Raw genomic sequence first — 14,854 nt, 5'->3', positions numbered from 1 at the left:
GGGGCTAAGGGCTGATGGGCTGAGTGTCATGCATGGACTTGACTACTGGGTATTCGATGCAGCTCCTGTTGGATCACCAGGATGCCATCGCTCCAGAGCACAATGATCCAATCCATGAGCTGCTGGACGACCTGGGCGAGGTGCCCACCATCGAGTCCCTAATAGGTAAAGTTCTGACTTAACTGCCCAAAAAGTGACAGGGAAGGTGCTGGAAGAGTGCTATAACTGCCACCTCGTCCATTTCTGCACTACCCGAGCTCTGCGTGTGCATGAGGGAAGAAAACAGATGAGATCCACTCCTGTTTGTGAGGAATTGAGATCCAATGGAAGAGAGAAGTTTACATGTGTATAATATACACTTAATCCTATAATTAAAATAAAAGTTCTGTAAAGGAAATGAACAGAATATCTTAGGAGAGATTTGTCATGTTACAGTTATTAAAATGACTTGTTAAACATTTATGAAATTATTTTATTATGGATCCTTTGTTTTTATTATTTGGCATTTAGTCTATTTCTCAGGAAGAGTGTCCTTGCCATAGTGTAAATGTTGGCTTATTCAAGTATTTTCTTAGGCTTGCATTTTCTTTTCCTTGTATTAGTGTATCCTCTCCAGTATCTCTTCTATTATACTGATCCTCTCTACTCTCCCCAAACCGTAGGAGAGAGCGCTGGCAATTTAAATGACCCTAATAAGGAGGCACTGGCTAAGACAGAAGTGTCTCTCACACTAACCAACAAGTTTGATGTGCCTGGGGATGAAAATGCAGAGATGGATGCTCGGACTATCCTGCTGAAGTGAGTACTAGAAGTGAGAAGAATGAGGTAAACATAGCACAGAGATCCCTTGGCCTCGGCGGATGTATCCACTTGTTCATACCTGAAGCCATCACCTTGGCCTTTTAAGCCCCTCGTGGTTCTGGTCTCTTTATCTATTATCCTCAGCACAAGACTTATGTCCCTATTTGCTAAGATGCTAAAGTGAGATTTACACCTAAGAAATCCTAACCCTGGTACTCATGCTGTTGTTATTGAATAAATAAACCTGGGCCCAGGAGTGCCTTGTGTTTGCAGCTACTCGGTGGGACCTTTGGGAGATGGCATGTACTCATGTACAGTTCAAAGTGTACTGCTGCTGCCTAGCTCCATTTGAGAGGAAGGTGGAACACCTGGTGATTTTACACTCTTCCCGCATCTCCTTTCAGCACGAAACGTTTAATTGTGGATGTCATCCGGTTCCAGCCAGGCGAGACCTTAACTGAAATCCTAGAAACACCAGCCACCAGTGAACAGGTAAAAGTCAGGGGTTCAACATGGAGGTGGAACCCAGATACTAGGAGGTAGCAACCTGCAGCGGGGACCAGAACACAGTAATCCAATCCAGCAGCTGGTGCATGAGCTGGGTGAGGTGGTGATTAGGGCCCTCTGAGAACATTGTTGGCTCCTACATCAAGAGGCAGGTGCTCTTAGGGCGTGAGGCTCAAGGCACATAACCTGCAGTCTGTGTGTGTTAATTTAACTTACTGAAGCAGAGTCAGCGAGTCTGTCTAGGAATCTATCAAATATTATATCGTTAGAATTTTGTTAAGTGCCTTGGTAGATAGAAGAAAAGTACAGGATGTGACTCCAAAACTCAATGGACTCATGATCTGGTTGGAGAAGTGTGGTATATGTACCTGAAATAATTAGAAAACCAAATGCGGCAGTTCTGGAAAGAGGCCAGTGAGGAGCAGAGCATCAGGAGGAAGCAGGATTCAAGCCTCCCTTAGTGGGCAGGGATGGGTCTGGTTGTGCATAGACGACGAGAGGTGTCATGAGCAGGAGAGTTCCCACAGGCAGAGGATGAAGGAGGGAAGGGCACGATGTGACCAGACTGACATATCTAGAATGAAGATGTAGTGAGGGCGAGTCATGAGGAGTAAGACATGAGAACAAATGAAGTAGGATCAGGCAGATCCTGAGTAAAGAGCTTTTGTAACTGTGGGACCATTTAGTACTGATCAGTTAGGCAATGCTATCAGAGCAGACAAGAGCTGAGCAATCTAGGTGTGTGATAGATAGAGTCCCAGGCCCTGTTGGCTGGGGGAGGGGGGGGGCAGTTCAGCAGTGGGAAGGATGGATGATGCACTTCATGTTTAAGACACCTCTTTTGCATTTGTGAAATGTAGGTCATTTGTTTCAAATTTTGAGCACAGGAATCCTTTTTGTTAGATGAGTGTTTACCCGGAAGCCCAAGTATAAAGCAGGAAAAATGGGAGCTACTCTGGTAGCACCAGGAATGGGGCTCTTGCAGCCCCACCCTCTGGGACTTCAAGATCGTGTGGGAATCCCTTATGGCTGAGCACTCTTCGAAAACCATTGTTTGAATGGTTTTCAAACCATGAATTCTCAGCTTTTAGATGCTATGATTAGTAATTGACTAGATGTGTGTGAGAGGCAAGAAAAGAATCATAGCCAATACTGCACCTTGTTTAACCTGAAAGGAAGTTTGAAGCAGGGAATGTTTGAAGCAGGGAACCAGTCTTTAATGAGAGCCTACTGTTAGTTTGGTGCTTTCACCTGTGTTCTTTCATTTCCTCTCCTGCTATTCCCATCTTCCACAGATGAGGTGAGTCTTGTCATCCTCTCCTGCTATTCCCATCCATTTCACAGACGAGGAGTCTAAGACCCTTAGAGGTCACATAGCTTGCCCAAGATCATCTGCTTGTAGTGGCAGAACTTGGATCACGTTCTGACACCAGGGTTTATGCTCTTCATGTTTTGTGAGGCAGAGTGGTCTTGACATTAGGAGAGAAGGGTGATCTGGAAGAAGGAGTTGCTCCAGTTTGGGAAGAATTACAAGGCATTCCAAATGTGAGCATCCTGGTACAAATAGTTCAAAATGTGGACCAGAGCCTTAGCCACGAAGATTAGGATCTGTCAGCATAGAGGTGATCACTGAAGTATTGAGAATGAACAGTTAGAAACTGCCACAGGTCACTTGGAATTACCAAAATCATGCCTAAGGCAAGGAGAAAATACAGAGGGTACGAGTAAGGTGACAACTAAGAAAAAGCACTAGATTCAGCGTGGGGGGCGGGTAATAATTGGCCATGGGAGTGGAGATGTAGAAGCCAGATTGCAAGGAGCTAAAGAAGAAAGAAAGCAAAAAAAAAGAATGGACCAGCAGTGTGGGTCCTGTCTGGCAGGGACATAATGGGCAAATGTTGGATGTTGACTGGGAAAAAAGAATCAAGGACAGGACTTTTCATTCTGTAGATACTGGCATTTGCAGCATGCTTGGAAGCAAAGGGAAGCCTTCAGCATGATCCAGCCTGGCCAACATGGCAAAAAGCATTAGCAAGAATTGACTGAGCACCAGTATTGCTTGGTGTGATTATAACATTCACCAATGGATAAAGCTGTGTTTCAAGTAAAATTAAATAGCTCTCACATCCCAAAATGTAATAGAAAAAAACGAGGGATTTCGTAGCCACTGGATCCCAATCTCTAACTGTACATGAGGATCCAGGAAAGAAGTCCTAGAGGCCATGTGACTTCATCAATGTTATCTCTAGATGAAAAGAGATCTGCCTGTGCTCCATGCAGTTTCTCTGTCAGTTGTCAGAGGGCAGGTTTGTTCCCTTGTTTCCAGAATGGAGTTTAACAGCTGTATAAATCCACGTGTGGATATGCTCTGTAGATTGAAGTTTTGGATTAGTGTGGTGGACTTGCCAGCAACTTCTTTCTCTTTTCTGTATCTTTAGGAAGCAGAACATCAGAGGGCCATGCAGAGACGTGCTATTCGTGATGCCAAAACTCCTGACAAGATGAAAAAGTCACAATTTGTGAAGGAAGACAGCAACCTCACCCTTCAGGAGAAGAAGGATAAAATCCAGTCAGGCTTGAAGAAGCTAACAGAGTTGGGGACAGTGGACCCAAAGAACAGATACCAGGAGCTGATCAATGACATTGCCAAGGTACTACATATGGGGGACAGTGATGGCTTGGCCATGTGTAAACTCAGTCTCAGAGGCTTGTGAAGTGACAGTAGCTATTCAGATGACAACAAACCTTCAGGGCGCAGGCAGATTGGTGTCTTCTTCTCTGAGGAATTGTTTTTGACTTTTCCAACACCAGGATTTTGCCTGCCCTTTGATGACTTATTCCATGACCTAAATCAATAGGGAAAAGACCCTAACTAGAGCTTCCTGTGTCTTGATTTGTCTTTGGCCTTAAAGAATTCCTCTAGATCTTTTTAGTGATTACTGTGACGTATAAATTTACATCAAGTTGGTCGTGGAATTCTTGATTTGTGTGCATCTTCACAAGTAAGGGGCCCTGGTGCAGATGTTCACTGCTGGCCCAGTAAGGAGGTACCATGCCCATCAGGGAGGTTGGTGATTGAGGTGGTAAAATGGTGTTTTCTTCCCTCTCCTGACAATATATTTGAGAGATTTAAGGCAGCTTTGCAAGTAAATGCTAAGAATGTGGAAGTCTGTAAAAGTAACACATTTCCCTATCTCTAGAAAATACAGATGGGGGAAAAAGACTGATGAGATCTGAATTTCTTTGCTAATTATTATTTTTTTAAAGATTTTATTTATTTATTCATGAGAGACACAGAGAGAGAGAGAGAGAGAGGCAGAGACACAGGCAAAGGGAGAAGCAGGCTCCATGCAGGGAGCCTGACGCGGAACCTGATCCTGGGTCTCCAGGATCACGCCCTGGGCCGAAGGCAGGTGCTAAACCGCTCAGCCACCCAGGGATCCCCCTCTGCTAATTTTTTTTTTAACATAAATTGCTTCCTGTTAAGAAAGTGTGGTCATGCAAGCAGGGCTAAGCACTGCTGGGCTCCAGTATGGACAATTCAAGAAGCATGTGATACCTACCATCATTTTCCTAATTTCAATGATTGTGTCTTAGGACATTCGGAATCAGCGGAGATACCGACAGAGGAGGAAGGCCGAACTGGTGAAATTGCAACAAACCTATGCTGCTCTGAACTCGAAGGCCACCTTCTACGGAGAGCAAGTGGATTACTATAAAAGCTACATCAAAACCTGCTTGGATAACTTGGCCAGCAAGGGCAAGTGAGTTTTTTTTGTTTTTTGTTTTTTTTAAGAATCGATGTCGGGGGAAAAGAAGTAGAGGCAATGGAAGTGACCTTGGAGTTTTTACTTAAAACATGCTGGGTCTAATTATTCCTTTAATTCTTTATTTTGCTTTTAATTCTTTGCATGATTTTCTAGTTCCATTTGTTGTTGTATAATGTAAATGAATTAAGTAGGGGGGATTTCAAGGTGCTTATTTCTAAGCAGCCCTTGTTCTAAAAGATCTTCTTGGCCCTAGAAATGAAAGAATCATGGAAAGAAGTTAGTTAGTGCTCCCCATACCCAGATGTGCCTCACAATCACTTAAGGAATATGATAGGTATTTTGATCTCTTGGCCTCTCTCTATACCACCTGGGGACACAGGATCCCAGACTCCAGCTTTTTTCCAGTCACCAATGAAAATCTGATGTGGCCTTCCTGGCACAAGCCACAACCAGCAACATGCCTGTTTTATAGGGAAGGAAACTGAGAACCCAGGGGGATGGGTTGATAGGTGCAAGTTCTATCCGTAGTACTGACTAGGGTTAGTTTATTTTGTTCTTCTCACTTTTCAGTTTAAGAATTTTCCAATTTGAGAAAGGTTGAGAGACTAGAATAATAAATACCCATTCGCCCTTCATCTAGATTCACCTGTTTTGGACATTTTACCTTCTCTGGCTTCCTTACTCTTCCACCTGCACTCTGGCTCTCTCTTTGCCTCCCTGGAAGACTGAGGTGGGGCAGGGCTGATATGCAGGGATAAAAGTCAGGCCTGGCTTACAGAGGGCTCCTGTGATCTTTTGACATTTCTTCTTTGACCACTTCCTGACTTTATATAGGCATAGGTGTTTCTGGTTCAACTTGTACTTTTCCCTCCCAGGCTTGGAATTAGCTATTTCTCCCAAGCATTGCTGGCCCCTTCAAATGAAGAATGGTGTTTAGAAACCAAGATCTAGACATTAGATGTGCTCATTGGTACAGGGTCGTCATTGCTTCTAGGTATTCTAAGCAGAGAGCTAAGTCTTTCTTTCTGTGTTAATGGCTTGCAGTATCCCATTGCACACATGGATATAACAATTGATATGGTCAGTTCTCTAATGATGGATATTTGTGTTTCCAGTTATTAAAAAATTCTGCACCAAATAACTTCTTGTACATAGATTTTGCAAATGTGAGAATATTTTTGAAGATAAATTCCTAGACATGGAATCACTGGGTCAAAGGTTTTATACAGTTGTAATTTCTGTAGATATTGCAGTTGTCTTCCATAGCAGTTCCCTTTGACTCCTGTACCAGCATTCCCGCCCTGTTTCGTGAGACCCTTCCTTTGGGAGTCCCAAATCTCTGGTTCTCAGGGATCTCTCTTCTTCCTTTGCTTGCTTTTGAAAATCACTTCTTACCTCGATTATCACAGTAGCCTCCTAAGATCTTTTTCCTTTTTCCCATTCCTCTGTATTTACTACACTGGAGGCATAAAGTCTTTTAAAAATTACTTATTCTGAGATATTTATTTTTGCCCTGCCAAGCCAGGGGGCTTACAGTGACTCTCTTGGGGTTCAATACAGTTCCTTCAGGCTGGTGTTAGAAGCCTTTATAGCTAACTTGTAGGTGTTTAGGTGTTGAGAGGGACCCAGGCAGATGACTCTCAAATTCATGGTGGGTTTGCAAATATAATTAAAGGCAAAGCAATTTAGTAATGTTTCCCCTGTTTTACAGAGAGATTCCTCAGGCTAATCCTAACACTTATTTGCCATTTTAGAATCAGTTTGTTACTGAGGCTTATATGTGGGAAGTCCATTTTCTGACCCCATATCCTTGAACTACTAAGAGACTTGTAGTACACAATTACAGATAGAAAGTGATATGGTGTGATTTTTTTTACAGGGTCTCCAAGAAGCCTAGGGAAATGAAAGGAAAGAAAAGCAAAAAGATTTCTTTGAAATACACAGCAGCAAGACTACATGAAAAAGGAGTCCTTTTGGAAATTGAGGACCTGCAAGTGAACCAGTGAGTATTTACTTCTTTACTTTGTCTTATCATTATCTTACTGCCTTTTCTTTCTGTTATGTGGATGGTCGTTTTCATATTTTCTATCTACTTATCTAACTATTGAGGTGAAACATTAGGCCTAATAGCCAGACTTAAATTTGTCCATCATAAAAGGGAAAGTATTTCTTCCCCTTTGTTGTAGAATATTTGCCCCAGGCTGTGTTCACACCTGTGTGGGCCCCAGCTTAATTTTTCCTCTTTAAAGCAGGACACCATTTCTTATTTATCCTTGTGTCTAAACCAAGAATAAATAAGAATAACAAGAAGAAGGGTTTACTTTATTCCACCTGAGGCTGGGGATCAGGGACTTACCCTCATTCTCTTTCCTGGGGATTGCCAGCTTGCTCTGTACAAGGTCTCTGGATCTGGCCTGGCTGTTGTTAGCAGGCAATATTAATACCTGCTCAATCTGCCCTGTGACCTTATGAAGCTGAGCTTGAGATTTTGTGTCTGTTAAAACAACAACTTTAGGGATCCCTGGGTGGCGCAGCGGTTTGGCGCCTGCCTTTGGCCCAGGGCGCGATCCTGGAGACCCTGGATCGAATCCCACGTCGGGCTCCCGGTGCATGGAGCCTGCTTCTCCCTCTGCCTGTGTCTCTGCCTCTCTCTCTCTCTGTGTGTGACTATCATAAATAAAAAAAAATGAAAAAAAAAAATTATAAAAAAAAAAAAAAACAACAACAACAACTTTGTTTAAAAAGAAACTTAACTTTTCTGATCCTAAAATAGTATGTATTTGTTGTTAACCTTTGGAAATTGGTAAAGCATGAAGAAAAAGAAAAGGCACCATCCACTTAATTTATCTACCTATTGGGGATCCCTGAATGGCTAAGTGGTTTAGTGCCTGCCTTTGGCCCAGAGCGTGTGATCCTGGAGTCCCGGGATCGAGTCCCGCGTTGGGCTCCCGGCATGGAGCCTGCTTCTCTCTCTGCTTGTGTCTCTGCCTCTCTCTCTCTCTCTCTGTGTGTGTGTCTCTCTCATGAATAAATAAATAAAATCTTAAAAAAGAAAAGAAAACTGATTTTTAAAATGGAGTTATATCAAACAATGAAAGAATATAAATCAATGTCTATCATAAATAAATAAATAAATCTTAAAAAAACTTATCTGCCTATTATTTTTTTAACATAAATTGTAAATATAGCCCTGTATCCCCATTTTTTTTCCCCGTAACATTTTGAGGATTTTCACTTTCTTTGAAAGCATGCTTTTTAATGGCCACAAAACACTCCATGTTGTAGTTAAAATTTAACCATTCGCCTACTGTATGACATTTAAGTTTATTTTACTTTTTACATGATTACATTTGTGGTATACCTTTATATGTAAATCTTTGGTTTTACCTATGATTATTTTTTTATGATAGATGCCTAAAAATGGAATTTCTAGCCAGAGTGTTAACATTTTTTCATTATAAAAAACACAAGGCATAAAATTTATCATCTTAACTATATTTTTAAGTGTGTAGCTTAGTAGTTTTGAGTATATTCACCTTGTTATGCGACAGATGTCCAGAACCTTTTCATCTTACCAAATAAACTATACCTGTTAAACAACAGCTCTGCATTTCCCTCTCCCTCTCCCCAAGCCTGACAACCCAATCTACTCCCTGTTTTTATGTATTTGACTCCTCTAGGCACCTCAAGTAAGTGGAATCCTACAGCACTTGTCTTTTCATGACTTGGCTTATTTCACTTGGTTCATCCATGTTGTAGCATGGGACAGATTTCTTTCTTTTTTAGGCTGAATAATATTCCACTGTATGTATATGTACCACATTGTGTTTGTGTATTCATCAGTGTCCATTTGGATTTCTTGCCACTCTTGGCTCTTGTGAGGAATGAATGCATGGAAGTGTAAATATCTCTTTGGGATCCTGTTTTTAGTTCTTTGGAATATATACCCTAAAGTGGGATTGCTGGATCATATGATAGTTTTCAAGTTTTTGAGGAACTGCCATACTGTTTTAAATAGCAGCTTAAAAAAGTTTAACTTGTATATATATCCCTGAAGTAGTACGCTGGTTGAGTGTGTGTGTATAAGTGTGTGTGTGTGAATCATGGCTTATTATCTGTATTTTCTCCAATCATTTTTGGGGTTTTTATGTAGAGCAGTTAATGCACTTTACGGGTCTCATATTTATTATCTCTTCCCTTCTTTTTGTCATTATTTTCTATTGTTTAAATGCCATCCTTTTTTTTTGGGGGGGGGGCCTTCTTTTAATTTCTACTAGAGGCTTAGAAACCAGATAACAAAGCAAACTGATTCAAATAAAATCATCACAGAAAGTCTCTTTAAGGAATGACCTGTGAGGACCTCCTGTTGAGTAAGATGTGAATGTTCTAGTGTGTGGATTTTGTGACCTCTCTCATAGCTTCTCTGTGGCCTGTTTTATATCATTCATGGTTCTTGGCTCTGTTCTATAATTGAATTCTAGAAGTCTGGACCAACAGGCTTTGATCACTCAGGGAATAACATATCCCCACTGAAGTTTCTGGGCTTATAACATATTGAGAATGAGTAATACCTTAAATACTCTTGGTAAATAGCAATGTATCTTTGGTGGTACTTGGTACTGAGTGCATTTGTATCTATGGCACCCCCTCTCATGGCTTTTTGTTCTGACCCCTTTTTGTTTACTTACACACTTCTTACAATCCTCAAACATGCATTCATCCTTTCCTCCCTCTCCTTCCAGTCTAGTTTCCCCTTGATTATCCTTTTACCATTGGATTTAAGCAGTGGCCACGGGGAAAGCCAAGAGAATTCCTGTGACATCATCCTTTCAGAGGGTGGCATTCCTCCATGGTCCCTCTTCCCACAGCATGCAAGGGCTGCAGGGAGAGGTTCCCGGCTCTCCCCAAGTCTCCGAGCATGTGGTAGTTAGAGTAGTAGCCACACACTGTTCTACCTGTAGAAGTGTTTTGGGCCTTTATTTGGTACCCCTTTTCACTCTTGAAGAAAGATTGTTTTGTTCTTTTTAAGATTTTATATGTTTATTTGAGAAAGAGAGAGGGAGAGCGCAAGTGGGAGGAGGAGCAGAGGGAGAGGCAGGAGCAGACTCCCCGCTGAACAGGGAGCCCCACGTGGGGCTTAATCCCAGGACTCTAGGATCTTGACCTGAGCCAAAGGCAGATGCTTCACAAACTGAGCCACCCAGGCACCCCTTGAAGATTGTTAATATTCTTTCTACATTTCACAGAATATTTTTATATGAGAATGAAAAAAATCACACCCTTATGATGTTATGTTTCAACAGGTTTAAAAATGTTATCTTTGAAATCAGTCCAACAGAAGAAGTTGGAGACTTTGAAGTGAAAGCCAAGTTCATGGGTGTTCAAATGGAGACATTTATGTTGCATTATCAGGTGGGTATGCACCATACAGAACTGAAAACTTTATATGTGATGTGGTTGTGTTCTTTTTGGGGTGGACAGTAGGTAAAAAAGACACATGTTTGGATCACCCTGCATTGAGCCAGCGCCCACACAGGCGGGAAAGGAGCTGAGGGCTGCTGTGCATCTGACTTGGTCTGTACTCCCTGGAGAGCTTAGGCAGATCTGGACGTCTTCTGAAAGCTTTTATCTGAAGCTACTACTTAGTGTTGGCACTAAATTGAACTGGTACCTTGACGTTGAACAAAATGTTTAAGTAATGATAGTAGAAAATTGTAAACCTATTCAATAGCTTGAAATCTTTTCTCATTTTGATTTGATTTTGGGGACTTAAAAGTGTATTTCTGACAAGATGTGTATAAATTGCATCTTTGTAAACTGAATCCCATTTTAAATTCGGGAAGAACTCTGCAGTGAATCATTTATAACATAATTTAACCTATTTTTTATTCCAAAATATTTCTAGTCTTTACGCAGTAGAAAAGCACCAGGGTACCACAAGGCCTCCTGGGCTCTGTCCAGGCTCCACAGCTCCGTGTGTGTCCTCATCACTTCTGTCCCATTCCTTGTACTGCATCTCACTGCTGTGCTCTGTGGGCCTGGGCAGGGGCCATCTCTGAACGTGTGCTGGGCTTCTGCACCTGCTGCCCACCCCCCAGCCCTCTCATTTATTCCTGCACACATGCCTGCCAGACCGTGAGCTCCTTAAGGACCCACGGTAGTGTGTCTTCATTTCCTCCTTAGTGATGAGTAGACCTTCAAACATGTTAGCTGAACAAAAGTGAAGTGATTCTGTGATGCACATGCTCAGGTGCTTACACCCAAAAAAAAAGATCCTGTCACGTCTTTAGTCTCACCAGCGTTGCACAGGCCGACCAGCCTGCCTCGGTAGCATGTTGATCCGTGCACAGGCGCATTAAATATAGAATGAGGATCAGGTGCAGGTGTTCTGTCAGGCACAGGTGACACACCAGGGCCTTCGTTCTCATGGAGCTGCTAGAATTTTTCCAGAAGTTGCATTGTTTGAACTTTGGGTTCTTTCAAGTGCCTTGACTCATTCTGTCTCTTCTGAAGTTCATGTGCAAGACTACTCACTTCCTAAATGTGCTCTGGACAGTAGAGGGCAATGGGAGAAGCAGGGGCTCTAGATCCAGATCCAGATCCACTCCATGCCACTCTGAATATCTCTGAGCCTCATCTTTAAACTCGGGATAATCACACCTATAGGACTTTTATCAGGACTTAAAAAGACACTATCTGATGTGCCTACCCAATGTTGAGCACACTGGAGGCACCTAATAAACATTTTGTCCTTCTTCCCCTTGCCTTCAAAATATAGAAATTTTCTCACGTGAAATAAAAAGTAAGACTCTAGTGGATACTATTGAGATGACGTTAGTGGCTGTATCCTGTCTTCAGTGATTAGTATATTTTATCATAGATTGAAATGCCTCCCCCTTCCCCAGGTGACCCATCACTTAGACAAACTGGAGACACGTTATTGTCAGCTCTGAAATAGGAAGTATGTGTGATGAGTGAACATGCTGCTTTTTCTTTCCATGTTTTGTGTATTTTGATATACAGATGTACCAGAATATTCTGTTGAGCAGCATGTCCCATTCCTTGAGTTCTCAGGGTGGTTGTGCAGTGGACCGTTCTGTGGTTGGGCACCTCTTTTTCACACCACTTCACATTTGTCATTCCTTGTTCCTTCTGGATCCCTCCCTACATCATGTCCTTTCTTATTCCACAGACTTGTTTGACTGTAAAATGTTGTTTTTATAGGACCTGCTGCAGCTACAGTATGAAGGAGTCGCAGTCATGAAATTATTTAATAGAGCTAAAGTAAATGTCAACCTTCTGATCTTCCTCCTCAACAAAAAGTTCTACGGGAAGTAATTGATCCATTGCCACCAGACCAGAAGGATGAAGGAAAGAAGCTCCTCACGGTGACCTTTCTTGGGTCCTTCTTTACTCATTGGAAGCAAAGACCCAGGCCACAAAAAAGCCTCAACTTGATACACTCCCAACGCCACGTTTTTAACCCTCCCACTCTGATGGGATGTCTATTGCCCTTTCTTCATAGTGAAACTGTATTTCAGGCTGTCCGACCCTCTTGTCCCCTCATTTTCTTCCGTCACTTAGGAAAGAGTGGAGGCTCCACTAAAATCTCTGTTGTTATGGTCTTAGAGGCTGCATTACTCTATTGTAAGCTTTGGTGTTTAAATTAGCAACAGGGATGGTGGGGCTTGAATTCTTGTTACTTGGAAGTAGGATCTATCAACACGAATAACACATGCACATAAGGCACACAACTCACAAGTCAGGTCATCTCCTGGCATTCAGTTGTCATTTGAAGGTGAAATTCCTTTACGTTTCCATCCCATCGGTCAAATGGAAGGATCCAGGGGCTCATTGGTTCTCTTCCACTGTTTTCCTTTATGAGCAGGAGCTAACAGAAGTCAGTGCTCTGTGTTCAAAGAAACATTTCTAGCAAAGGGGAGACACAGTTTTAAAATGTTACCATTAGGGCAGCCCCCGTGGCGCAGTGGTTTGGCGCCGCCTGCAGCCTGGGGTGTGATCCTGAGACTCAGGATCGAGTCCCACATCGGGCTCCCTGCATGGAGCCTGCTTCTCCCTCTGTCTGTATCTCTGCCTCCCTCTCTCTCTCTCTCTCTCTCTCTCTCTCTCTCTCTGTCATGAATAAATAAATAAAATCTTTAAAAAAAAAAAATAAAATAAAAAAAAATAAAATGTTACCATTAGGGCAGCCCGGGTGGCTTAGCAGTTTAGCGGCACCTTTGGCCCAGCGCAGGATCCTCGAGACCCGGGATTGAGTCCCACGTCGGGCTTCCTGCATGGGGCCTGCTTCTCCCTCTGCCTGTGTCTCTGCCTCTCTCTGTCTCTCATGAATAGATAAATAAAATCTTTTTAAAAAATAAAATAAAATGTTACCATTAAAAAATAAATAAAATAAAATGTCACCATTAAATTTGAGCAGTACTGTTGGTGTAGTTCTCTCATCAGCGGGAGGGAGAGTCCCATCAATAAACCCAGCTATGTAGGCAGGTTTGCAGTGGTCTGCGGTGCCTGCTTGTATGTATTGATGCACAGAAGGGGGCTATGTTCAGGAAGGCAGTCCACTCTGTCCCCGTGGCAAAAGGAGGGGCCAGCCCTAGCATACGTAAAATGATTGTCCTCAAATCTGTTTTATGTTGTAAGAGTGCCTTATTAAAGTGTACATTTATTTCTTGAAATGTGGGTGATAGGAATTTTGAAGATTTATATAATGCTTTAAAAGCCTTTAGAATACTGTAAGAAAAGGATTTTTAAAAATTGGCTTATCTGTATATCTGAACTCTTAAAACTTTCTTATAGCTAAAACACTAGGATTTATCTGCAGAGTTTAGGGAGACAGTCCTGCCTTATATAGACCAAAACAAAAAACCAACCAACCGAGGTTAGCTTGGTATCAGGGTCTCTTTTTCCCCACTTCTTTCTTTTGTTGCTGCCCAGGCCATGCCTTTATTTTATGAGCTCCCATTTTCTGGGTTTAGTCAGAAACAATTCAATTCTAAACATTGAATTTAGGAAGCGTATGTTATTACATTAAAAAGTCATATACTTAAAAAAAAAGAAAAAACTATCCAGGGAAATATGTTGGAAATCATGCTACTGAGGCTCCATTTTCTCTGATGTTTTGGTTCGGTATTTTTATCATAAAACAATAAAGCTTAAAATAATAAACTTACGCTTAAAATTTTCCTGATAGGGGATCCCTGGGTGGCTCAGCGGTTTGGCGCCTGCCTTCGGCCCAGGGCGTGGTCCTGGAGACCCGGGATCGAGTTCCACATCGGGCTCCCTGCATGGAGCCTGCTTTCTTATAGCTTTGCCTGTGTCTCTGCCTCTGTCTCTGTGTTTCTCATGAATAAACAAACAAAATCTTAAAAAAATAATAAAAAATAAAAATTTCCTGATGTATATTGAAAGCCAATAAACTTTCGTTAGTAATTATGTGATGTGTCCCTATTATAAATGTAAGCATTGGAGATGTGTTTTTCATGTGTTTACTCAGTCAGGTCCACCGTCGTGCAAATGTGAGTTGTTGAAGTCTTCACACACTCCAGACAGGAAGAGGTGAGGCATGGAGCTCCATGACCGAAGACTCCACTAGACTGACTTCGTTTTTTACTGTATTTTGGGAAATCATTTTTCAGTGAATATTTTCCTCAGATCAAAAGCAGATGCTATTACAAGTAGCATCACCAAAAAAACTGGGACCAAAGTGTCAGCCCTCTTACTTTAAGAGGATACCCATCCCAAATGCCCATGGAGCT

At 42.1% G+C, this 14,854-nt stretch overlaps 1 protein-coding gene across 1 annotated transcript in view; it reads left to right on the top strand.

Moving 5' to 3' along the window:
- Nucleotides 1–14,531, top strand: part of IQGAP1 (IQ motif containing GTPase activating protein 1) — a 109,017-nt gene extending 94,486 nt beyond the window's left edge. Inside the window, exons 31-38 of the mRNA XM_072800711.1 lie at nucleotides 63–165; nucleotides 663–798; nucleotides 1,206–1,293; nucleotides 3,747–3,959; nucleotides 4,906–5,072; nucleotides 6,958–7,080; nucleotides 10,382–10,490; nucleotides 12,303–14,531. Of these exons, the coding sequence (XP_072656812.1) occupies nucleotides 63–165; nucleotides 663–798; nucleotides 1,206–1,293; nucleotides 3,747–3,959; nucleotides 4,906–5,072; nucleotides 6,958–7,080; nucleotides 10,382–10,490; nucleotides 12,303–12,416 (1,053 nt within the window). The 3' untranslated portion in view covers nucleotides 12,417–14,531. The remainder of the gene's footprint in view (nucleotides 1–62; nucleotides 166–662; nucleotides 799–1,205; nucleotides 1,294–3,746; nucleotides 3,960–4,905; nucleotides 5,073–6,957; nucleotides 7,081–10,381; nucleotides 10,491–12,302) is intronic.
- Nucleotides 14,532–14,854: the final 323 nt, after the last annotated feature.

This window comes from Canis lupus, chromosome 2 (assembly GCF_048164855.1).
Source record: "Canis lupus baileyi chromosome 2, mCanLup2.hap1, whole genome shotgun sequence".
NCBI lineage: Eukaryota > Metazoa > Chordata > Mammalia > Carnivora > Canidae > Canis > Canis lupus.
This window is presented reverse-complemented; position numbering and strand designations above follow the sequence as displayed.